This window comes from Bubalus kerabau, chromosome 3, assembly GCF_029407905.1.
Source record: "Bubalus kerabau isolate K-KA32 ecotype Philippines breed swamp buffalo chromosome 3, PCC_UOA_SB_1v2, whole genome shotgun sequence".
Lineage (NCBI taxonomy): Eukaryota > Metazoa > Chordata > Mammalia > Artiodactyla > Bovidae > Bubalus > Bubalus kerabau.
The window spans coordinates 187,827,025-187,852,847 of NC_073626.1; the positions used below are offsets into that span (position 1 = coordinate 187,827,025).

At 56.1% G+C, this 25,823-nt stretch overlaps 1 protein-coding gene and 1 long non-coding RNA gene across 4 annotated transcripts in view; both read right to left on the reverse strand.

Annotated features, from left to right (window-relative positions):
- PAX7 (paired box 7) overlaps positions 1-25,823 on the reverse strand; it is a 106,852-nt gene that overhangs the window by 47,691 nt on the left and 33,338 nt on the right. For all 3 annotated transcript variants that reach the window (XM_055574316.1, XM_055574317.1, XM_055574315.1), the window contains exon 5: positions 3,582-3,781. In XM_055574316.1, the coding sequence (XP_055430291.1) occupies positions 3,582-3,781 (200 nt within the window). The remainder of the gene's footprint in view (positions 1-3,581; positions 3,782-25,823) is intronic.
- Positions 18,041-21,139, reverse strand: LOC129647125 (uncharacterized). The gene is made up of 3 exons (XR_008712283.1): positions 21,091-21,139; positions 19,486-19,563; positions 18,041-18,873 (listed from the first exon to the last, which is right to left on the reverse strand). It is a non-coding gene; the product is annotated as an uncharacterized LOC129647125 (long non-coding RNA).

Below are 25,823 nucleotides of genomic sequence, written 5' to 3' on the forward strand. Positions count from 1 at the left end.
GGTGTGCCCGGCACACGAGAAAGGCATCATGAATGTCATCCGGCGTAACGAAAAGATTCAGTTTAAGTTATTAATTAGAGAGTCCCTCCAGTGCCTCCCAAATGGGATTCGGTTCAGAGCTCCCGCCCGCCCGCCCCCAAGCAAACAGCAGGGCTCCAAACTGGGACCAGATGAGCTGCACGCAGCCCTGGTCCCTGGATGCTGCTCTTCTGGAGGACGGGATATTCTCCCAGGCCTTGTGGGAGACACCTGGGCTGGCCTTGGGGCCTCTCAGCTCTCAGCCTCTGTTTCTAGAAGAGACACGCAGACTTCAGAATCTCGGAGCTCAGGACGAATCAGACTTGTTTACCTGCAAGGAAGATGTCTGCGAGGTGGGGGTCGGGCCCTCAGATGTTTAGAAATGAAGACTCCTCTGGGAAAGGAGTCACCGGTCACCAGGCACGTGTCCTGCCTCATGTGCCTTCCCCACCCTTCCCGGTGGCAGGGCTTCCTGCAGACTGAGATGGGCATCTCCGCCCAACACTGGGGGTACCATATAACCCCACACAGTGCCCCGTGGGCTTCCGAGGGAGGCGCCTGACCCTCTGCTGGGGGGCAGGGCTGGAGGGGAGGCAGAAGGGGCGACACACGAGGGCCGGGGCCCTGCCCGACCTGTGCCTACCAGCTTTCTTGCTGATTTGGACGCCAGCCCTGGGACAGCAGGAATTTCTGTCTGCCGGGTCCCTGGTGCCTAGAACAGCGCCTGGCACACAGGAGGTGCCCAGTATGACTGCTAGATGAATAAGCCTGGAGTTTCGAGGGTGGCCAGCACTGGGCCCACTAAGAATAGGTGACCTTTAATAATCACAGCCCCTACGCAGGGCACTTCCTGACTGTGTGTGAGTCTGTTTCCATGTTATCATGTAGTTCTCAGAACGAAGCAGACCCTGTTATCATCATCTCCGTTTTGCAGAGAAGGAAACCGAGGGCGAGGGAGGAAGTGATGGAGCTGGAATTCACACCAAGGCATCTGAACCACTCTGGCACCTCCCAGTGCCACTGAAATGAGATGACACAGGATTGTCAAATCCTTGAACTATAGGCTCTTAGAATTAGAGGCCAAGACCGCAGAAGTATCCAGCCCTAAAATCTAAGCAGTGCTCAGAGGGCTTCAAGGCCCCTGCCGCCCTGTCCACAGCAGGAACCCTCTCACCGGGCTCTGCCATCCCCTGGACATCGCACTTTGGCTTGAACACTTCTGGTGACAGGGATCTTATCACCTCCCAAGGCAGCTCTGACTGTCAGTAAGTCAGGATCCTAGAACTTTAAGGAGCCTTCATGCTCATTTAGTTTGGCCCCTTTATTTATGGATGAGAGATTAAGTATCAGGAGAGGAAACTGATCTGTCAAGGGTGATACAGCTCATCAGAGGCAGAAACCAGTGGGAACCCAACCTGCAGCTCCTGGTCTCCCCCTCCCCAGCCCTGCTCCAGGGCCTTGCAGAGCAACTGCGTCCTCCAAGCCTTCTCTTCTCCAGGCCAAATGCTCTATTATTTCTGTCTTGATTTGGGGGCGGAGGGCAGGGGGTGGTCAGTCTTTGTTCATTCTTTAAAACTCAACGTGTATCGATCCCTTTTTTGCTGGGATCAGGCCCAGTTCTCAGGCCACGAGTGGGGAGAGAGCCAACCCCGCCCTGGAGCACTGAGGGTCTGTGAGGGGAGCAGCACGTGAAGCATGGCTGCCTTGGCCCCCGCGCCGGGGATGTGCCTGGGTTCTGCTGCTCCCCCTGTTCTCAGCCCCTCCTCACCCTCGGACCTTGAGTGACACCTGTTTCTGAGTCCCCTAGGCCAATAAAAGCACTGCCCTGACAGCCAGGACGTTTTACAAGGAGCAGTCAGGCTTCAAGGTGGTGGGAAGCAGCCGTGGCCGCCAGACGCGGGAATGAGAAAGCACCCAGGAATGTGCCCAGGAGAACAGCTGCAGGGGGATCAGAGGAGGAGGAGGGAGGCCCGGCAGCTCGGGTGTCACCCCGAGGGGAGGGGGCTGGGACGAGCCGAGCTGGCTGCGGCTGCCCATCCGCGCCCCCCGGGGTCTCCCTGCGTGGCGGCCCAGGGCCTCCCACTCCGGGAGGGGTGGGGTGGGCAGAGGGAGGTATGCTGGTCCCCAAAGCGCTCAAATGCCCCTTTGCTTCTAGCACTTTACTGCTTTCAAATGCCAGGCTCGGAGTCCGTTTCTCCTTCCCAGATGGAAAGAGCCTGGGCTTGGCACCCACAGGCCTGAGCTCTGTGCACACATCCCTAATGCCATATCACTGCTCAGTCTCTGTGCCTGTGATGAGTGACCATCCTGGCCTGACAAAGGGGTCTGAGGTTCCCTGGGGTCCCGTGGGAGGAGCCTCCCAGCAGCTGCCCCAAGGCAGATGCCCAACAGAAGCTCTCGGATCCCTCTTGGATAAGACAGAAGAGCCCCCAGCGAGCAGCTGGGGGCAGCCCCTCGGCAGACTCAGCTCCCCATTCATGGAGGGGCCAGGCCAAGACGGGCTCCCACAGGAGCTGTTCATCAGCCCCCCCTTCCTCCTTCGCCCCTCCCCGCCCCCCGACCCAGCCAGGCCCCCAGAGACTCTGCCTTAGAGAACTACAGACATCGTGCAATCTGAGAAATCAGCTCAGGGAGAGGAGGCGGGTCCTTCCCCCATCCCCACTGCAGGCCTTGAACCCTAGACAGACACAGCTCTTCCTGTGCCCCACCTACCGCAGGCGCACCGATCAGGCACCAGGCACTTTGCGGGTGTGGATGTCCACAGGGTGTTCAAAGTCTGCTCACCCTTCCCCGGATGCTTCTAACTGGCCAGGAATATGCGCCCAGGCAGCTTGCATGCTTCCCATAACAGAAAACTCATTACCCATCCTAGGAAGCTAGGTCTCTTCTGGAAAGTTTTGTCCTGAATCTTTCCTCCCCTCCTCAGAGATTTGGAAGTGTTTCTATTTCCTGAGCTCCCTCTCTTGTGGCTGAACTCATGTCCTTCTTTCCTCCGTCCCTTGCCCTTTCCTCCTCTCTCTCCATCCCTCCTTCCTTCATCTTCCTGAAGTTCTTGTCGGCAGGAGGAGGGAGGCATTCCAAGTCCTCACAGCCCCTCCTGGCTTCCCTGGGGCTGTCCGAGGATTGGTTAGTCAATCGATTAACATTTGCTGCCCATTTACTCTGTACCAAGTGCTGGGGGCATTACTTGTCTACACAGCCCCTGGACCACTTGCCACAAAATCCCCACTCCTACTCCAGGGGGCCCACTAAACCCCCCGACCCTGGCCACCCCCTCTCTCAATCCCAGTCTCCAGATGACTTGTGTGCTATGGTGCGTGCTTAGTCACTTCAGTCGTGTCTGACTCTTTGTGACCCCATGGACTGTAGCCCACCAGGCTCCTCTGTCCATGGGATTCTCTAGGCAAGAATACAGGAGTGGGTTGCCATTGTCTCCTCCAGGGATCTTCCCCACCCAGGGATCGAACCCACGTCTCCTGCACTGCAGGTGGGTTCTTTCCCACAGAGCCGCCGGGGAAGCCCCTCCAGACGACGCCCGCAGCGCAAAGCCCGGTGCCCCTCACCTGCACGCGCGCCTCGGTCAGCTTGGTCCTCTGCGCCAGCTCCTCTCGGGTGTAGATGTCTGGGTAGTGGGTCCTCTCGAAGGCCTTCTCCAGCTCCTCCAGCTGCTCGGCCGTGAATGTGGTCCGACTGCGGCGCTGCTTACGCTTCAGAGGGAGGTCGGGTTCTGACTCCACGTCTGAGCCCTCGTCCAGACGGTTCCCTACGGCCAAGCGAGAGGGCAGGAGAGGGCGGGGGCCCAGTGAGACGGACGGGAGCTGTGTGCCCACCTCCAGGCCTCCACGGCACTGAGGGTCAGATCCCTCTGAGTACAGGAAGGACGTCCCTCACGGCGCTGTTTATCAGAGCGAAGACTGGGACGCAACCTCCCTGCCCAACCTAGGGGACTGGTTAAATACCTTATGGTCCAGCCATTAAAAAAAACCAAAACCCTGTAGTTGGGCATTTAGGTTCTTACCACTGACGCAAAAGGATGTTCATGACATAGGACTCGGGGGATGGTTTCATGATGAAGCACATTTGTCAAAATTCCTAGAACTAAATTCTCCCAAAAGGGGAGAATTTTTCCCATTTATTCACTGTACCTCAATCAACATGACTTTTAGAAGAAGACAAGGCACAAACCAGCGTGCAGAACCGAAACCCACTTTTGGAGAAAGCACGTGTAACACATTATGGAACTCTACACTCAACAGGTGAACAAACGCAGACCTTCAGGATGACAGGACTTTTGTTTTCTTTTTGAAATTTGTTTACAGTTTAATATTTTTTAAATGACAATCACTTAGACAAGGATGCGATCGCACTTTGGGAAAACACTGCAGAGACTAAGTAAAGGAGAGCAGGAAGAAAGGAGAGGACCAAGGAAGCGGGCAGACACTTGTGCCCCGGGCTGGCAGCCAGGGAGCGTGGATTCCAGGCTTGGTTCTCTCCCAGATGCCCTGAACTCTGACCTTGGGTCTCGGTTCCCCCATTCTTCTCTATGAAAGGTTTAGACTCTGTGACTTCCACACCCAGGCCCTTGCTGGGACGTTCCAGGATCACTGAGTGATCTTCCAGGCTGGAGGGGGAGACCCCACCTGGTGATCTTGGTCATGACTATGACTCCCACCCCATCATCCCCAGTGTTTCCACCCTGGAGCCTAGGAGTGGGTGAAGGCCTTTGCTTCCTTTGCAGAGAGAGCTCGGGGGTCTGGGGCCAGCCTGCTTCCTGACTCTTGATGGTCTGTCAGGCCAGGTATCTACTCCTGTTCCATGTCTGGGTGAGGAAGGCTGCAAGAAGGGCTTGATCAAGCTCCTCAAGAGTCAGGGCTGAACATACCTTGGGGACTGAACTGACTCTCTGCCCACAAAGCTTGGGCCTCTTGCCCATCCCTGATCTGGCAGAAGGAATGCTAGCAAGGGGCTCACTGGGGCTCTGAAACTGCACCCTCAGGAGTGCCGGGGGACCTAGAGGGAGCGGGGAGAAGGGGGCTAGTGAGAAGAGGAAACCAAGGACAGGAGGAGAGAAAGCAGGCAGGGACGATCCCCGTCCCCACACCCGCGTCTCCCTCTCCTTGCTTCGCTTTCCTCGCCCTCCTTTTCCATCTCCACCTTCAGTGTTCCTGGAAGTATTCCACGTTTTCTCCTTCCCTCTGCGGGGCACTGACGCAGCACCAGCCGTGTGCCACGCACGGACTACGGACGCAAGCCGTGTTCTGGGAGATAGCCTGAGTCGAGCCTCAGAGTGCGTGTGCCTGCACTAGAGCTGGGAGGAGCTGAGCCACAGAGAAGTAACTGCAGCGCCCACAGCCTCAGCGAGCGTCCAGATCCCACCCAGGCCCTGCTTCCCGGGTTCCCGTCCTGTTCCTACCCAATGGCTTCAAAGGCTGGTGACAGGGACAGGTCGAGGCTCCTCCCACAAGGGACAACCTTCTCCCAGCCCTGAAAACAACACAACGCCTAATGCCGCCTCTTAGGTGCGAGTGAAGGTGAAGGAACAGGCCTGCCAGGCCGGGGGGAGAGTGTGTGCAAAGGTCCGGCGCGCCAAAGGGCACGGTGGGTGGTGCTGTCGTGGGGCGGCGCCCACGGCTGGCAGGTCTCGGGCAAAGCCCCCTTTCCCCCAGATCACCTCTCCCCCATCCTGCTGACATGGCCATCTTCCCAGGTGGCGCTAGTGGTAAAGAACCCTCCTGCCGATGCAGGAGACACAAGAGACTTGGGTTCGATCCCTGGGTCAGGAAGATCCCCTGGACGAGGAAATGGCACCCCACTCCAGCATTCTTGCCTGGAGAATCCCATGGACTGAGAAGCCTGGTGGGCTAGAGTCCAGGGAGTCACGAAGAGTCGGACAGGACTGAAGGGACTTAGCTAACATGGCCATTGGGAAGTCATCCCTGCTTTTCACTGGCCACCGATGATGATGCCACGCAGCAAGGAACCAACGGCAAGGGAGACGTGCCTTCATTGCTGCCTGTCTCACCCCTAAAGGCAGGGACCTGGGGTGGGTCCAGCCCCTCCCTCTGCCCTCTCCCAGCTGCCCAGCTCCCCATCACCGAGAGGAGGCCTTGACGGGCACAGCTGGCATCTGGGGTGCTTTCCCCAGCATGGCTGGGGCTCAGAGCCAAATACAACTAATCCCAAGGATTCATTTCCTGAAACTCACTGCATAGCTTTAGTTTTCTGACGTTGACAAGGACAGAGGGCCCTTGGGGCCTCAGAAGGAGGAAGCAGAGGTTGGCAGGAAGGGAGGCCTGCCCACAGACAGGGAATGAGACAACCGGCTCTGTCCTCTCCTGGGGACTTTGGGCTCGGACAGCAGCTGAGGTGAGGAGCAGGGTTGCCCGGGGCAACGCCTATGGGCAGAGATTGAACTCAGAGCTGTGAGGTCAGACTGGGGAGGAGAGGCGACCCCCAGTCTGATGGCGGAGGCACAGCCCTATCCTGGGAGAATCTCCAGCCTGATTAAGTCTCAGTTCAGTTTAAAGCAGTGCCATCCAACACAACTTTTCTGTGATGATGGAAATGTTCCAGGTCTGCGCTGTTCCATATGGCAGTATCAGCCACCTGTGGTTCTGAGCTCTTGAAATGTGTCTAGCACAAGATCTGAGTTTTTCATGTTATTTCAATTTTTCTGCAAACTTGCATCGCCACACAGGGCTGGTGGCCACCCAAAACGACAGAATGTCTTTAGCACCATTGGTCTCTCTTTTTAACAAGGAGAGGACAGGCTTCAAGTTCTTTCTGCCCACACTAGTCTCTGGTAGAGTTTAATGACCTCATTTGTTTTTAGGATACTCGTTTGTATGGGTCCCAGCTGTCTGTGGGCTTCCCAGGTGGCGCCAGTGGTAAAGAACCTGCCCACCACTGCAGGAGACACAAGAGAGGCAGGTTCCGTCCCTGGGTGGGGAAGATCCCCTGGAGGAGGGCATGGCAACCCGCCCCAGTGTTCTTGCCTGGAGAATCCCATGGACAGAGGAGCCTGGTGGGCTATGGTCCATGGGGTCGCAAAGAGTCAGACACGACTGAAGAGACTTTGCACGCACACACCTGTTTATAGGATGTGATACGTGTATTCCCTTTACAAGAAGATCAGTTTCCTTGAATTTGGTTTTTAAAGATAACTTTGTACCGAGAAGAATATTCCTTAATAATAGGGCAGGCTGGAATCAAAGTCATGCACGCAATCAGCAAATGACCAATGCGGGATAGGTTCAAGGTGCTTCTGATACCAGACCTTGCCCAGCCTCAGAGCCTTGCCATCCCAATGACTTCGGGCTTTCTAGGTGTCTTATGGAATTCTGCATTTCTTTCTCCCGTCTCCCTGTCCTTCCTGCTCCTTATTCAGCATGGATCTGGGAACTCCACGGGCCCAGACACACCTGGGTGGACACCTAGGCCGGGAAAGGCGGAGAGGCCCCTACAGGTCTCTGTTGGCTGAGAAGACCTAGGGGCTTCCTGGAGCTCCAGGGGTTAGGACTCCATGCTTCCACTGCAGGGGGTGCGGGTTCAATCCCTGGTCAGGGAACTAAGATCCCACACGGGGAAAATAAGTAAATAAAAAGGAAACAAACAAAAATACCCACTTTAAAAAAGAGAAAAGAATGGAGGGTCACATTAGGATGCTGGTGGCTGCCATAACAACCTTCTGGATGCTGAGCGGGGAGAGCGAGGCCGGGAGACGCAGCGAGAGCTCTAGAGAGCGGGGCTGGGGCCTGTGACTTGGGCCCTGGAAGGGATCTCCCACCTCCTCTTGGCCCTTCCCAGGGGAAGAATCTCCCACCCCATGTCAGGTCTGTCTCCTTCTTCCATGCGCCAGCCTCATGCAGACCTAGGACGCGGGCACTGTTAGCTCTTTTACAAACAGGGAAATGGAGCTCAGAGGTTCAGTAACTCGAGAGAGGCCGCACCACCAGCGTGCCACACTCATTCCTGGAGAGGGGTGGGGAGGAGGACACACTGGGAGGGGGTCTGCAGGCCCCCGGGGCCGCTCTGGTCTGGTCCAGAGTCCTTTCCTGGGAGGCCTGACACCTGGATTGTGAGGTCTGTCTCCGCCCTTGCTGCATGGCGTTGGCCCCGTTGCCTCCCCTCTCTGGACCTCCACTGTCTCAAGGTAAAAATGAGGACAGTGATACATCCTTGCATTCCTCACTGGATGCTTTGAGAGCAGAATGAAATAACGACTTTCAGAGGAAGCTGGAGCCTGTAAAGGGCACATGAAGGATTGCTATTATTACTGTTAATTACTGATGATGATGTCATGACGATGATGATAGAGAAAAAGGAGCCTCAGGGCACTGCTGCTCACCCAGCAGGGCCCACAGGGTCAAGTCCTCCCCTGGCAAGCCTTCCTGGGCCCACCCAGGCCAGGCTGGCTTCTCCACTCATCCTTGGAGCCCTCAGAGCTCCTTGGAGACAGCAGGCTGGCCTGTGTCTGGGGCTCTAGGTCCCACTGGACCGAGAGGAGGGACACAAAGAACTCAGATGCCACCACTTCGCCTTGGTTCCCCATATGCTGCCCCTCCTCACCCCCACCCCTGGGAACCCTTGAGCCTCTGAGTTAAATTAATCAAAAGGATTAGGTGGACTTGGCCACAGAGAGGCCCTGCTGGCTGGAGCTGAGTCCTCCATGCACTGAAAGCCTCTGGGTGCAGACTGGGCCGCCAGCACGGGGACAGGGACACGTGGGAAGCACGGGCATGGGCTTGCATCCATTACAGAGGCTGGATTTGGGGGGCGGGCTGCAGGGGAGCGGTCTCCCAGGCAGCTGCAGCTCTTCCTCTCTGGCTCTGAAGCAGCTGTGGGTGGAAAGGCCCCACAGTGGGCGGGACAGAGCCTGAACGGGTCTGGAGATGACTCCACGGGAGGAATATCATGAGGGACCCTCTCTCTGGGTTCCCAGATCCTGTCTCACTTAGGGAGGTGGGGAGTCCAATACAGTTCCTCCCTTGGAGCCCTCCCAATCTTAGGAGGGTGAAACAGCCTCTGTCTCAGGAAACTCCCGATCGGATGGAGGAGGCATCACCCCTGCACTAGGAACTTCCCAGTCTGATGGAGGAACACTACTTCCAGATGAGCTGGGGCCAAGACTGTCGTAAAACAGGGAGACAGCTCCGTGTGATTTGAGAGCAGCCTGAGGACAGAAAAAGAGAGGAGAGGCTTCAACAGGTCTGCTCCGGCCAGAGTCCAGCCCAGGCCGGGCTGATGCAAGTGGCCAGAAAACCACTGGGGGCAGCCCTCTGGTTCTCGACCCCAGCCTCTGCCCCTCCTCCGAAGCTCCCTGGCTTTCACAGCCACTGACTGGGAAGGCCTCCGTTATGCCAGTGAGGCCCCACCACCCTTGGGCCTGCCCACACATCCAGATTCACCCCCCGCTCCCTGTCCAGCTCCCAGCTTCCTAAACGACCCAGCCAGGCTGCCCCACGCCTCCCTGCCTTTGAATTCCAGCCCCCTCTGCTCGCAACGCCTCGCCCTTCGTTGGCGCACTCCTGCTCGTCCGGCAGAACCCAGCTGGCGGGTGCCCTCCCCCTGCAAGTCTTTCTGGGTCCATGCAGACCAGGCTGGTTTCACTCGCGTCTCATCCTGGAGCTCTCAGAGCTCCTCAGGAGACATCAAGCTGGGCTGTCCCTGGGTCTCTTGGTCCCACTGGACCAGGAGATCGAGGAGCGCAGCAGAGACGGGGCCTGGCACCCAGCAGGGGCCCCGCAAAGCCTTCTGAAATGGATAAGGGTCAGCAGAACGACCACAGAGTCCCTTTCACACTGACGCTGGAGCAGTCAGCACTCTCCCCTTCCGCACGCACTCCACAGTTTACAGGCCCTTTCAATGTTCCAACACGATCTCTCCCGACAGGGGGTCAAGTAGGCGGGATTAGCCCCATTTTACACATGGTGGGTGGAATCAAGGTCACTGAAGCCGGGAAGACCACCCAGGACCCAGGACTCCCAGCTGAGTGGAAGCCAACTTTGCTATAATTCCCAGGTGATGGAGAATTCCATTTTGGATCATGAAAGCTAAAGCAGCTTCTGCTGCATCCTACCCCGACCTTCAAACTTTCTCTGTTCTCCCGTTTGCCAAAGGAAAAGTCTGGAAACAGGATGGTCACAATTTCGGGACCTACCCACCTCTCAGAATGCAGGAGGGACCTGGCCACCTCCAAACCAAATCCTTTCCATCCAGATCTGCGGAAGGCAGCAGGGAGACCCTGAGACTTGGGGTCCTCATCTCAGCTGCCCCCAACTCAGAGACGCCTTCCCATTCCACTCCGGAGCCCCCACCCCCACCTGCGCAGCCTCCCAGCCCAACCTTTATTACAGTTTAACATAGGCCGGCCCGGAGCCGCGGCAGAGAAATGAATCACATAATAGCTGATATGCGTTTTAATCGAGTAATTCGGGCAGAGCCGAGAGCCGGCGAGTGCGGGCTGGGTGTCCCTGAATACCAAGCAGGCCTGGGCGCAGGCCTCGGAAAATGGAAAAGTCATTTACAGCTCAGCTGGGGGCCGGCGAGCAGGGGCCGCGGCGGGCGTCCTCCCGGTCCCTCCGCGCGAACTGCTCAGCTGTGACCAGCACATGGCGTGTGCAGCTCCTAGGGTCCCTCTGCGGGGTCCAGGCCAGGCCGCTCACAAGGGGCCGGGGGACCGGGGGTGGATGGAGAGGCAGGGATCGGATCCCAAGTTACACCTCCCTGGAAGCGACCCCCCCGTCCACCTCCTCTGCCCACACTGCTCTGGGGTACCCGTCTTAGCACCACCCAGGCATCCAGACTGCAGACTGTCAGGGTCCTTAATAACCCCTTTGCTCTCCCATCACGCCTCCCAGGCAGCCAGCCCAGCACCCAAACTGGGAGATGCAGCATCCTTCTTATCAGCAAGCCCACCCCGACCCCACTGCGGTCCAGCCCCACAGTCTGTCCATCTCTCCCTGGACTCCCACGGTCGTCTCCTGCCCCAGCAACTGCCGGCCTTTGCATAGACTGTGCCCTATGCCTGGAGCACCCCCTCATCCTCCTTCTGGCCTGCCCTTTGCAGCAGGCCACCAAAGAGGGGCACTGAAAAGCACAGGCCCCTGACACAGTTTGCCTGGATTCTGTAGACTTCACGTGTGTAAATATGGATAATAATGGGAATTCCCTCCCCCTGCCCCAAGAGCTACTTTCCTTGCTCTGCAGTTTCCCACAGCGCGCACCACAGACAGACGTGCTAAATGTTCCTTTTCATTGCCTGTCCTCACCCCCTCCATCATCCTGGTCATCACTCGAGTGCAAGTTCCAAGCAGGTGGGCGTTTTCTCTGCTGAATCTCCAGGGCTTGGCATACAGTGGACACCCGAATGTTTGCTGAATGACTGAACGAGTACATGAGTGAGCCTGTGAAGGCCATGAAGGAGTGCCAGGGACAAGTGAGTGCCCTGCACGCGCAAGCTGCCATCGGTTTTGGACCACTCCTCCAGGAAGCCTTCCAGACACAACCTCTCCGTCTGAGTCTGGAGTGCCTGCTTCTGTGCCCTTGTGGCTGGGGCTCAGCCAAACCGTCCACATGGATTCACTTCAGTCCTGCTCTCCCAGAGGCCTCCCGAGGGGACTGCAGGCCCTGGTGATGTGGGGATCCAAATAGGTTCTATCTGACTCCAAGTGAAGTGAAGTCACCCAGTCGTGTCTGACTCTTTGCGACCCCATGGACTGTAGCCCGCCAGGCTCCTCTGTCCATGGGATTCTTCAGGCAAGAATGCTGGAGTGGGTTGTCATTTCCTTCTCCAGGGGATCTTTCCAACCCAGGGATTGAACCCGGGTCTCCTGCATTGCAGGCAGACGCTTTATCCTCTGAGCCACCAGGGAAGCATCTGACTCCAAATCTTACGCTATTTCTCAGCCACAGACTGACGCCCCGTGTCACTCGGCCAACTCAAAGAGGAGACGGAGGGGAGGAAAATGCGACAGAACTTCTTCTTCTTCGGGAAGTGTCCATCTAGTCCCAGCAAACTACCTTAGAAAACAAAGCAGAACTCTGAACCTTAAGTAGATGATTTGCATTATAAAAAATTGTGTCCGTTGGGGTATTCTCTGATGGTGGTTTCCGTGGTCACAGTAGAGTCCCGTCCTCGGGCACTAGAGGGCGCTCTTCGTACATTCCTGCCAGGAAGGGGCATCTCGAGGAAGAAGGAAGTAGTACCGCCAGAAATAGCAGCGTGTTGTTGTAGTTCCAGAATTCAGAGCCATGTTTTTTCTCATGATGGACCCAGAGATCCCGCTGCCCTGAATTGTGAAGCACAAATCACGTTTAGAGGAGAAGGCAGAGTTGGTAAAGGGCTGGAGCTGTCTGAGCCAAGGGCACTCAGTCAGGGAAGACTTCCTGGGGACAGAGTTTAAAACCAGGTTCACCTCCTTAAGGCAAGAGGGTGAGCTGAAGGTAAGTGCTGGGCAGACAACAGAGTTTGCTCTAACAAGGGGGATTGCCAACGGGGCCTCTTCTCACAGAGTATGGCCGAGGCTGCAGACACTGAGAGAAGGTGGGCAGAATAGAAGCTGTGGGCTCAGATGGACCTGGGTTTGAATTCTGGATCCGTCTCCCACCACTATCGATGCTGAATGTGTAATTGACCTTCTAGCTTCATTTTCATCCTTTCTAAAATAGGGGCAGTGATGCGAGTCAGGGAAAAAGGGAAGACAGAAAGCCGTCTGGAGGCTGAGCTCCGGGAGTGTAGGTGGCTGAGCAGAGCTGAGCCATCTCTCCTCTAATTCAGACAGAAGCCTGGCAGGTGGGGAGCCGGCCCTCTGGGCTCAGCCCTCGACCTGCTGTGTGACCTTGAATATGTCACTCGCACCCTTGGAATCTCTGTTTCCCCATCTGCCCACTGGGAGAAAAGCCATCCACCTGCCCCGTAGGGTACGGATGCAGCTGCATAGATGGAAACTTTGAGAAATACCACGGGGCACCCTTGATGCAGTGATCACAGCCTGCTCCTCCACTAACTCAGGAAAGCTGCTTCACTCCTCTGGGCCACAACTTCCTCCTCTGCAAAATGAGGGAAATCATAGCTCGGACCTCACAGAGTCGTCACACACGAAAATTAGTTGAATTACTGCAAGACAAGGCTTACAACACTGCTATGTATACAGTAAGTGCTCAATACATGTTAGTTATTATTGTTATTGCTATTACTATCGGTGCCTGAGTACAAGAACTTCATCTATCTCAGTAGCCCTTGGAGGTAAGCTCAGTTGCCCAGCACCAAGCACAAAGGCAAGGAATGCATGAATGAATGAACCAGTGAATGAATGAATGAACACATGAATGAATGAATGAATACCTCTCTGTCATTTCTTCCTTATTCTCCTACGGTGGGGGCTTTGCACATACACGGTCACACACACAGAGCCCACATCCCACCCGCAGGGGCGGGCCATCTCAGACACACGTGGTGCCCACGGAGAGGAGAGGGCGCAAAGGTCTCAGGTGAGCCATCCAGCTGGGCCACCAACGCTGGCAGGGCCGAGGGGGCCAAGCAGGGCGGCGGGCCCCCAGGAAGCTGATCCGGGGAGGCCCGGGGTGAGGCTTCAAAACCAGCCAAGGGGAAATGGCCGCAGCTGGGGCCCCGGAGAGCCAGATGCAGCCGCCCTGCGTGGCAGGGAGGGAAAGGCAGCCTGGCCACCCGTCCGCGCCCCACAAAGCCGCTGTGAAAAGACCATATGCCCAGGGAGCCAAGCCTGCCGGACCCTCCTTCCCCCACCTCCCAGCTCCCCTCTCCCCCTCCTCAAATCTGCAGCCGCTAGAAAGCCATCACAGGAAGTGGGGTGGAGAACCTGGGGTTTCAGAGCCTGGTTCCATCCACCAACCCTCCTGCCTCTGGGCTCAGCCCCGAGAAAGGGCTTAAAGCCGGGGCTCATGGAACCCCAAAGACTGGGCGCTGTGACCACACAGAGCCTCCTACAGCAGGAGTATACAGTAAGTGCTCAGTATATGTTAGTTATTATTGTCACTGCATGAAGGCCACAGGAGAATAAACATGAAAAGAGCTGCTTGTGTGTTTTGGGCTCTGTGCTGTTCCTGTAGCAAGTCACGTGGTCCCAGAATAGCCCTAAGAGATGAGCATTTCTCTGAGTCCTGTGTTACGGATGGGGAGGCTCAGGAGGAGTTAGAGCAGACTGATGACTGCACCCGGGCAGCTTGCACCCAAGCCCTGTCTTCACCATCGAGGTGACCCTTGTGAGCCTGGCGTTCAGGGTCCTCCCTGTCCTGGCCCAAACGTGACCCCCCCTGCAGGCTGTGGCAAGGCCTTCGTGTCCTGCGGTGACTTGGGATGCTGCTCTCACACTGCTTCTTACTGTCTCACTTCCCCCATCCTTCAGGTCCGGACTTGAAGCCCACCTAGTCCAGGAAGCCCTCCATGACTACCACACCCTGAGCACCCTCCTGAAATCCCTGTGCCATTTGCCCCCCGTGGCCTTGACTCCTGCTGGGGACAGACAATTAAGTTTTAAGGCCTGTGTTTTGTTTATGAGTATGCCTTATCATCCAATTTGTAAGGAGTTTATTTGAACTGCTTGAGAATGGGACCTAGGTCTCCTCCGTCAAGCTGGGGACACCCCAGAGTAGAGGTTATGCCTCCAGAATAAGACTGGGGTTTCTTAAAGTTCTAATCTATCGACATATTTCTTCTACTATAAGTGGGCATGACCCCAGGGCGGGGTGACTGGACACATCTCTGTGTTCCTATCACTCTAGATGTTCTTAATAACAGTATCCAATACAAACTTCAGCCGTCAGCTGAACAAAGACACGATGGGCCTTGCCATCGCGGGCAAAACAAGGAGAAATGACTCAAGTTTCCCCCGAGTCACAGGTTCTCTCTCAGGACCCTGGACTGATCCCTTTCCCCTCGGGACTCATTTCTGGCTGTCCAACGTCCATCTGACCCCGCCCTCATCTTTCTTTGAATGGGTCTCCCAGAAACCTCTAACATCATATGGAACATTAAGGGGCACCCACAGGGTACCCCACAGACCCCCCCCCAACAAAAGCCAGGGCAATCCAAGTCCACTGCCATGAAAACGAGCAGATTTCTGAGCATCTCACCCCTTTGGAAGAGAACCACTCTCTTAGAGGCAGACAGGGCTGTGAGCTGATTCTCGGACGCGGGTTTGAAGGTGAACCAGGATTTCTGGGAAAACAAGCTGCACCTTTAACGTTGCTTCATGGAGGCCGGCCTCCCTCCCTGGAGACAGAAAGCTTTACCTGGGGAGCCCGCGTAACAGGACAGACTCCTCCCCCGCGGGCCAGCAGCAGAGGCCCCACCGAGTCCTGTCTCCCCATCTCGCTGCCCGTGGGGGCTCCAGACTAAAATAAAGAGGGGCCCCTATTAAAAGAGGGTGCCACCTCACCCCTGCCCCAGGCAGCTGAGACCATGGCCGGAGGAGGTCTTATTACTTTACCCACAGCAGGGTCCCCAGGGAGCCTGTGAGCTGTTTGGAAAGACGGGGGGCTTCCAGATTGGAACCCTGACCTGTGTGTGGCTGGCTTTGCCTCCAACTTGCTGTGTGACTCTGGCAAGTCCCAACCCCTTTCTGGGCCTCCTTTTGCCCATCCCTGAAAATCAGAGGTCCTCCTGGGTCTCTGAGAGTGAGCCCGAGAAGGGGGGCTGGACGGCATCTGATTTATGCATCACTTCCCACTCCAGAACCCAGTACAACTCCTGGCATACAGTAGGCCTTGGGACATGCATCTGTGGCTAGATGAGAGAATGCTGGTGGTCGAGGGTAGCAAGGAGCTCTGGGGGGACTGGGCTGCTAAGGAGGGGGTGCAGGGTAGGCTACGGGACGCCCCAAGATCATCTGATTCCTGTGGGGGTGGGGAAGGATGGACCTCGTGGCCCTGGGGTGCACACCACATGCTGCCTGGCCAGTGGTCCCAGACCCTTCTTCCTCTCTTAGGGGAGGGGGGTGGGCAGGCTCGGCCCTCTGTCCCCCTTCCCGTCCCTGCCCTCCCCTCCCCGCGTCGCCCCCTCCCCTCTCCCCATCCCCTGTGTCTCCGGCTGGTCGCTGGGCAGCGGGCCTTTCACGGTGCATTCTCCCGCTGCCCCTCCCCAGCCTCGCTCCCCGGCAACCTCATCCTGTTGTGCCCCCATCAATCTATGGCAGCCCGGCCCCTCCAGCTGGCCCGGCTGGGCCGTTCCCAGGCGGAGCAGGTCCACAGTGGAAGGTGGTGGAAAAATGTGGACAAATTTCTGATTTGCAACACTCTGGGAAAGAGTTTATTGCCATTGTTTGAGGACGAATGTATAAATAAAGCAAGGCGAAGATTGCAGGGGGAGGCTGATGAAAGGCAGAAAACGAGAAATTTTATGGCCATAAGGAGCGTACTCTAATGGTGATTTTTGAGGCACTAGACCATGGTAGTTACTTAGCCAAATGATCACTGTGAAGCTGGGCAAGGCGGCTTATTTCTTAATTACTGTTACGTATTATGTCAGGCGGACGCCCCAGCCCGGGAAAACTTGGTCTTGAAGCAGACACCCGCTTGGAGCCGGGTCCCGGGGTTGGGACGCTGCTGGGTCCGTGGGAGGATATCACTCGCCCCCTCGAGGGCAAGGGGCTTCCCAGGACCCGATGCCCTCTCTCTGTCCAGGCTCCTGCACCCAGACAGTCAATCATCCACTCGACACATAGGGGTCCAACACATGTAGGTTCTGAACCAGCTCTGGGTGACACAGCAGAGGATGAAATGGACGAGATGTCCAGTTACAGAAGATATCAGCAAAAAGCGGCTGGGGCTCATTTGGGGCTCCTCCCGCAAAATGAGTCAGCAGGCAGGACAGCAGAGGGGAGGAGGCAGGCAGTGGGGCTGGAAGGCGGAGGAGGGGGACGAGCGATGGCTTTGGCTGTACCACTTGGACCAGGTACCTCTGTGAGCCTCTGTATCTTTCCCTGAGGAAAGAGGGGGCAGGACGGATTTCCCTCCTTTTGGCTCTAACGTCTTATGGTTCTGAGATCCTGGGATGCTGTGATTCCATTATTTTTAGAGTTGGTGGGGTTGGTTTTTTTCAAAAGTGAACAGCATCTGTCCTGTGAAACACTCGAGTCTCTTGTTGGTAGTTCGCATCAGTCACGTGACGCAGTAACAGAAGGAGCAGGGGAGTTACAGTTTATTCAGGGTCTGCTCCGTGCCAAGAAGTCAACACGCATTGCGGCCTTGCATGAAATGCTCAGTCATCTCTTGGAGCTGGTGCTCCTTGGTGAATGCTCAGAAAAGGGCGGAGACCTGCTCGGATACTAAGTGGCAAAGCCGCCCTTCAGCCCAGGTGGGTCCCACACCAAAGCTAACTAATGCATTTTAAGTAAACCAAACTGCCTCGCCAGCAGCTCCTACAAGGGTGGTTCTCAAGCTTTAGGGCATCAGAATCCTCGGGAAAGTGAAACTTGCTCAGTCATGTCCAACTCTTTGCAACCCCACGGACTATGCAGTCCATGGAATTCTCCAGGCCAGAATACTGGAGTGGGTAGCTTTTCCCTTCTCCAGGGGATCTTCCCCACCCAAGTATCAAACCTAGGTCTCCCCCATTGCAGGTGGATTCTTTACCAGCTGAGCCACCAGGGAAGCCCAAGAATATTGCAGTGGGCAGCCTATCCCTTCTCCAGTGGATCTTCCCGACCCAGGAATCAAACCGGGGTCTCCCGCGTGGCAGGCAGATTCTTTACCAACTGAGCTATCGGGGACTCAGATATGAAACAGAGATTGCTGGGTCGCCCAGGGGAGTTTCTGATTCAGTAGGTGGAGCCTAAGAAGCTGCATTTCCAACAGGTTCCCTGGGAAGCCACCTCTGCTGCTGGGGGCCATGCTTTGAGAACCATTGCTCAGAATTTGAGAACCATTGCACAGAAATTCAGAGAAAAGTAGCCAACAGCTAACAAACAAAAACCACACTGCTCCAGGGGAATGGAAAAGCATACAAGTCTTCTCACTGTTATCAGAATGGAAGTAGCCAGGCTGAAAGAGACCGCAGCCTCTCATGGCACCAAAACCCTAGATCTTTTCCAGAATGATGAGGGAGAAGACGGTCAGCCCAAAGAGGACCAGCCAGGGGGTCGGCTCAGCAGATGAACTTTCTTCTCTGTGGTCCGGCAACCTGCCATGGTGGCTGGGTCATCCATCAGACCCCGGACAGACCACCGGCATGCCTGGAACCCTACACAGGGTCCTGCCTGTCCCGGCTCCACCCCAGCCTCTTCCCACTCCTTCTATCTACCCTGTCCCCCTTCCTAAGCTCCCTTCCTTCTCCCACCATCTTTCCTTTCACCATCAGCAATCGGGTGGGCACTGTTCCTAGTAGGGGAAAGACCTGCCGCCCACCCAAACAGCGACTTTAAAAGGTTTTCAAAGTCAGGGACCCTCCCCACACCTGCCTCCTCCCCGGCCCACCTTCCAGCCTCCCAGCTTGAATTATTTGGAGAGTCATTATTTATTTCCGCTCCAGAAGAACAAGGATCTTTCTCTGTTTTGTTCACTGCTTTAATTCCCAATGCCCAGAAGAGAGCCTGGCCCATTCAAAAAGCTCAACACAGATTTGTTGAATGAATGAATTTATGGAACGAATGCATAGCCCTCTCCAATATGCTCAGATCTCTGCTATGACTTGGAACGCTCCGACAGATGCCGACGAAGGCTTGCTCTTCAGGCCAACGTGCTCGCTGGCGACTAGGTTAGAATCACCCTGCACAATGATCTCATTAGAGATGTATTTATGCATCGTCAGACACCTGGCACCATGCTGAAAGCCCCAGCTAGCCAGCTGAACAGTTCCAAGAGGTCTGGAGGATCGCTGCTCTGTAAACCAACATACAGATACTCCACTGAATCCCTTCATCCACATCCAGATGTCTGGTCCACTCAGAGGCGGCCCAGATGCTAACGCACCATCTGAACGATGCTCGCAAAACAGCCTCCGCGGCTGCCACGGAACCCCTTGGCCACTCTGGACTGCGAGAGTCTTCCTGCGAAGCATCAGACACCTTTGGAAACGGGTGGCTGGAGGAGCCTGTTTTTAAAGGAGTTAAAATCCAATTTGATCCTGCTGCTTACGCCTTTTCTAGTTTGATGTGTTTTTGATAAAAAATTTTTTTTTGATCAATAAAAATAAAATCTGTTACTTGCACCCTGGGACAATTATTGCTCTGGGCTCAGTTTGCTGAGTCTTGATAGAATAAATAATGTTATTTTCCCCAAACGTGGCCAGCCACAGGTTAGGTCCGTTAAACCAGCAGGGAGGGAGTGGAATCTGAAAACACACTGGTTCTCAGAGGGCTTTGTCCACCCGAAACCATGCTTCGAGGAGGTGGTAAAGGGCTGGGCTTCCCAGCTTCCCAGCTCTGGGGAGCGAGTGGGGATAAATCTCCATGAGGGTGAAGCAGCGATAACAGGCCCTCGCGATGGTCTCACCTGGCCAAGTGCTGTGCTCGGCACGCGTAACTGACATCCTCCCACGAGACTCAAAGCAGAACTGAGACGGAACTGATTCTAAGGACAAGAGTCAGAAAGAGGCAGTGACTCACCCAAGATCACACAGCTGGCCATGGCTTGAACCTGGGCCACCAGGAGCCTGAGCACACGGTCGGACCCCTTTGCCCCCATCTCCCTCTCACTGGGTGAGGGCAGTGACAAGGCCTGGGAAACCATGGAACAAGCGCAGGCAGATGCCTCTTTCTCTACATGCTTGCCTTCTCCCCCTCTCCCCGCAGTGCCATCCTGGGCTCGCTCCAAATCGCCCTGATACAGGGCTGCTGATCAGACCAGCGATCTCTGTCTGGCCTGGGGTGGCGTTGGGGGAGGGGCTGCAACCCTTGCCATAGAGGGGAGCACGGCGGGAAGGTCTGGATCCCGTGCAACGTGGGTCCCATGGAAGGACCCACATCCACTGTTAGCCATGGTCCCGCTGGGTATGAGCACATGTGCTTACAATTCCTGGGACCTTTACTTCCTGTTAGATATTTCTGAACAAAAGAATTGATCTTTTACTGAAAGAACCTGACGTATCCTACAAGAGTGACGGGTGTATTAAAGGAGCGGGGATGGCTTGGCAACCTCAAAGGCTGAACTAGACAAGTAATACCAGGCGCCTAGGGCACCCAGCGGAGAAGACAATGGCAACCCACTCCAATACTCTTGCCTGGAAAATCCCATGGATGGAGGAGCCTGGTGGGTTGCAGTCCATGGGGTCTCTAAGAGTCGGGCATGACTGAAGTGACTTAGCAGCAGTAGCAGCAGGGCACCCGGTGGCTACCTTCAGAGGGTCAGTGGTGAAAGAGAGGGAGATGGTCCAGGGATTCTGAAAGTGAGGGGCTCGATCAAGGTGTCTGGAGAGTTGGAAGGCGTCAGTGACCATGGTGTGGAGATGGACACTGGTGGCAGATGAAGAAGGACAGAAATATACAATCCCAGGGGGCCCAGTGTGTGTCCAGCCTGCGTGCTATGTGCTAAGTTGCTTCAGTCATTTCCGACTCTTTGCAGCCTTATGGACTGTAGCCTGAATATTCATTGGAAGGACTGATGCTGACGCTGAAACTCTAATATTTTGGCCACCTGATGTGAAGAACTGACTCGTTTGAAAAGACTCTGATGCTGGGAAAGATTGAGGGCAGGAGGAGAAGGGGACAACAGAGGATGAGATGGTTGGATGGCATCACCGACTCAATGGACATGAGTTTGAGTAAAATCCGGGAGTCGGTGATGGACAGGGAGGCCTGGTGTGCTGTGGTCCATGGGGTTGCAAAGAGTCAGACACGACTGAACGACTGAACTGAACTGAACTGGACTGTAGCCTCCCAGGCTCCTCCGTCCGTGGGATTTCCCAGGCAAGAACAGTGGAGTGTGTTGCCAGGCCCTCCCCCATGGGACGTTCCCGACCCAGGGATAGAACCCACGTTTCTTACATCTCCTGCATTTCCGGCTCGTTCTTTACCACTAGCGCTGTCTGGGAAGCCCTTGGGGGATCTTTCCCATCCAGGGATCCAACCTGAGTCTCCGCACGGCAGGCAGATTCTTTACCCTCTGAACCACCAGGGCGGCCCCGTGTCCAGCTTGGATGGTATTAAATACATTGCCTCCTTCCATCCTGACAACTTGAGCAGAAAGGAACTGTATCATTCCCATTCTGAAATGAGGAGACAGATGATCCCACAAAGGCTCTAACTCAGAGACAAGGCAGAGCCTGGACGCAAGATTCGAATCCAAGCCAGCCGAGCCCCGGTCACGCTGGGAAGGGGAGGCCTCCCCCAGAGTCCGACTGTTACCCTCACAGCCCTCCTCGCACACGGCCACGGGGCCCCCCGCCCCCTCCAGGCTGGGCTGCCTGCCCTCTAATTAGATTCCCCTGGAAATAAGAGTGTATTGTGCCGTTCTGCTGAAGGCAAATGGATTTTACAATTTCTTTTCTTTCCTCCTCTTTAATAACTCGCAACGTCTCAAGGAGGTTTTACTTAGGGCCTGCACACTGGAAAATTATTCTCTCATGCACTCGCTTTTCTCTTGAGGAAAATTGAAAACTGGATTTCTCCTCCACCGCCAGCCCCTGCTCCTGGCCGATCATGAGCCCAGAATATGCGAGTCCGTTCCTCAAACCCTCCTTGGAACCTTCTTGACCTCAAAAGCAAGGGCCCCCCTGCCTTCCTGCCCCACAGCCTGGAAAGCCTGGCAGCCCCGCTCATCTCGGGAACAGCGAGCAGCCTTTCAAAGCTGAGCGAGCAGGCCGGGGGCGGGGTGGGGCACAGCGGTCTGCTCCACTTTGAGATGCTTTTTGCCTCTGGAGAACTGGACCGGCTCCAGCCACTTTTGAGGTGGGAGCTGGGTGAGGCAGGACTTTTATTGGTCCCATCGGGTTCCCGTTAAGTGTCAGGGAATAAATCATAAACAAATGGGTCCCATTTCCATTTCTGAAAGCATCAGCCCTGCCTTGGCCCTCCGCATTGAAGGGTACATCCCTTTAAGTGGTGCCTGATGGCATGGGGAGCCAGGTGGATGGTGTCACCTCAGCGGCCAGCGGGCACCCAGTCTTCAGCCAGACCGGCAGCCACGTGTGGCGGACGGACAGACAAGCAGACAGAAGGGTGCATCTGGGGGACGGCGGATCTGAGCTCCGAGTGGACAGGTTTCATAAATTAGCGCTTGAGAGCTCTTGCCCAAGGGGAGGCAGGAATGTGGAAGGGAGGCTGAGGTGCAGAACACGGCCAGGGCTGGGCTGGGCTGGGGTGAGGGTGTGGCTGGTGCAACCACGGCTGGGGGCTGAGAGGGTGGAGATGGGCACGGCGGGGCTTTGGGGCCGGGCACTCAGGGCTCGTGGGACAGAATGTCTCTGGCATCATAAGCATGGTGACACCCCTACAGCCCCACCTCCCAGCTCCTACCGCCCCGCTCCCACAGTGCGGGGTGGAGACAGGAAAGCGACTCAGCTACACCCGTGCACATAATTCATCTGACAACAACGGGGACCATGTGCCAGGCACCCAGGTCCAGGCACTTACGGTGGTCTCATTTAATCCTGGCAGTATTCCCACCAGGTAGGCACCATTACCCCCACTGTACAGAGGAGAGCTCTGGAAAGCAGAAACACCATTCCCAGCAGTTATTACCGCCCCCAGGAAGCACTTCCCATGCACCTGGCACTGTTCAAATGTGAATAAGTGAGCTCCCCTAACCACGGCAACATGTTGCAATGACTATCATTCCATTTACAGAAGACGACCCAAGGCTCAGAAAGGCAAAGCGTTAAGCTGATCCCAGGTCCAGGGCAGGCACCGACCTGTTTGGGGAGGGGAGGCTTTCCCAGATGAACTCGGACTCTAATGTTTGAAATCTTTTTGTCAAGAGAGTCTGTTGGTTCAAGCTAGGAGACCCGGGAGTCCCAACTCATTAGGATTCAACTTATAGTTGCAAAAAACCAAGACCAGAGAGCGGGTGTGACTCGCCTGAGGTCACACAGCAAGTCAGTGGGAGAGCTGGACTGGCCCTCCTCTAGAGACCCCTGGGCACTCCCGGGTACGTGAGCAATGGGGGGAAGGGTGCCCAACAGCAGGCCTCCCAGACAGGGCTCTGCAAAGGCTGCTGCCAGTACAGCCGCTGTGTAGTTAAGCCCTGGGGTCACTGACCCAGGACACGTGCTCTGAGTTCTGACCACGCCCTGATCCCTCCCAGCCCTCCCCTGCAAACCTGGAAGCAATTCTATTGGCTGCCACCACCTCCCCACCCCCCCCACACACCCCCACCCCTCCCACCCCTCCACCGCCCCGCCCCACCCCACCCCCCACCATCCCCACCACACCCCTGGCTGCAGACCTGCAGACCTGGGAGTTGGGAAGGAGAAAAAAAGAGAGGAGGCCAAGTGCCAGGAACTGACTGGTGTCAGCCAGGCTGGGACTGGAGCGCCCTTCTTGTGCTCCCCACGTGGAACTAGAGGTGGCCAGCAAGATGCAGCTTCGGAGACCAGCAAGCCGGGAGTCTGAATCCTGGGCGAGCTCTCACTGGCCCTGTGACCTCTCTGAGCTCCAGCACCTGGGAGGCAGGCGGGTGCCCAAGTGACGCAAGTGTCTGAGGACAGGAAGGCAAGGGAGACGCTTGCTGTCCCTCACTCCCATCCATCCCAAGGGCCCCTGAGGAAAACGGACACAGGCGCTGGCTACCTCCTCGTGGGCCCCGACATGCTGCAGGAAGAAACTTGAGGAAGACGGGCCTGGCTGGGGAAGGGACTCCACGACGGCTGAGTCACTATTTGCTGACAGTTACCTAAGATGTGCCCAAACAAGAACCAGGCAGGGTCCTCCTCCAGGGCCGCCAGACACACCTGCCCATTTCAAAACCAGGACAAAGGCAACCCTCCTCGTGGAAAAAGATGTGCCAACCCAGCACCAAGCACGTGCTCCATGACGGGAGCCACGATTATTTTCACGAGCACTTAATGAGCACCTACTCAGCCCCAGGAACCTTCTCGCATGCTCTCCCTCCTAAGCTGCCATCCGGGCTAAGAGACTTCTCACAGTTCTCGGTTTTGCAGGTGAAGAGGCTGAAGCTGGGAGCCTGTGGCTCGGGCATCCGTGTGATGGAATACCCACAGCTCTGATTCTGGGCTCTCAGCCTGGGCCACTCACTAGAATCCTCTCAGGAGCTTTTTAAAAAAATACTGCTCCCTTCTGATGTAATGGTCTGAAGGTGCAACTTGGGCAGTGAGGTTTTTTAAAGCTCCCCCATGTGACTCTTCCATGCAGCCAGGGCTGAGAACCGCTGCTCTAGGGCTCCTGGGCCTTGCTCCAGAATTTCCCATCTCCTAGTTAGCTCTGGAGTTGAAGAGACGGATGGTTAAGAGAGTTCAGAGGACTGGCATGAAGTGGGAGCATGTATGCCAGTGACCTTGGCTGGAGGAAGAAAGGAGCAAAATTTGGACTCTCCCTAACTAACCCCTGGTGCTGGCTGGGTTGGCTCAGGGGGCCCAGCCGAAGGTAACAGGTGGGCAGGAGCTCCTGGGACTGGACTGGGGGGGTCATTCACACCATCCTCCTGCCTCCACCACATTCTTGGAGTAAATCCCACCCTGGCCCCTAGCTAATCTTCCTCCCCGCCACCCCCCACTCAGGACCTCATGACTTGTAGAGACTAGTGGGTGGGCATTTCCTTAAGTCTGACCTCAATCCTTCTAGCTGCACCCTCCAGAATCTGTCTCCTGGAACCTGTCCTCCCTGGGCGCCACTGTCGGGGGGGGTGGGGGGATCTAGCTACGCTTCTTGGGAAGAGGGTTTCCCTCTATGGGGCTGCTGCAAACTGAGGGATGTATCTAGTCCAAAGAATCTTTCCTTCCCTTGCAAGTCTCTAACAGAGGACGGAAATGAAGACCAGTCACAGAACAAACTTCTCCCCAGCCCTTCCCTTTCTGTAAGAGTTAACAGTTGACCATCTGAGAGTGGGTGTTGTTGCTGCCCCCATTTACCAACGGGGAGCAGGCACAGGAAGTCCAGCGGTTTGCCCCACTGCACACTTGGCTAGCTGTGGCAGGGTCAGGACCTGGACCCAGCTCCTCCTCAACTCAGCCTCTGAGTCAAGGGCAAGCAGTCAAGGACCTGTCATCTTTGGATCTGCAGCAGGAGGGAAGAGAGTCAGACCAAAAGAAGGACTACTCAACCTTAGACGCCCCAAGTCCTAGAACCAGCTGCTCAGGGGGAGCGGTAGGATGTCTCTTCTGAATGAACCCCTAAGCATGCCTGCCCCCGCAGCCTACCACTGGAGCCAGGCTCTCAGATGCCCCCCCAACCAAGCAGCCTGAATCTCCCCCAGGTGAGCCCGAGAGGAAATTCAATCCTGTTTCCTTTTCTCTGAACTTGCCAAGAGCTTGTTTGCTCTGAGAGGCCCGTGAGGCCTTGGCTTCCCCGGTTTCAAATAATTGACTTTCACAGCCTGTCTTCAGGTGGAACGCTGCCACGCACCACCTGGGCGAAAGGTTGAACCCCGAGGACTTTGCCAGGGAATGAATGGGGAGGTATCCTAGCTCCGAGATTGGGTGGGTGCCTCCCAGAGTCAGCTCAGGGCCCCGTTGTGCCCTTCCCCCACCCGAAGCCTTGCCACAGTCATTGGCTGCCACGGAGTTGACTCCGACTGGGGGCCTGAGATGGGCAGAGCACGCTGAAGGTCCCTCGCACCCTGGAGGGTCCTACCGGGCAGCTCTTAGAGGGAACGTGTGTTCACCTGTGCCGCATGCCCTGCTGGGGCTGGAGGCAGAGAGTACACTTACCCGCACCCAA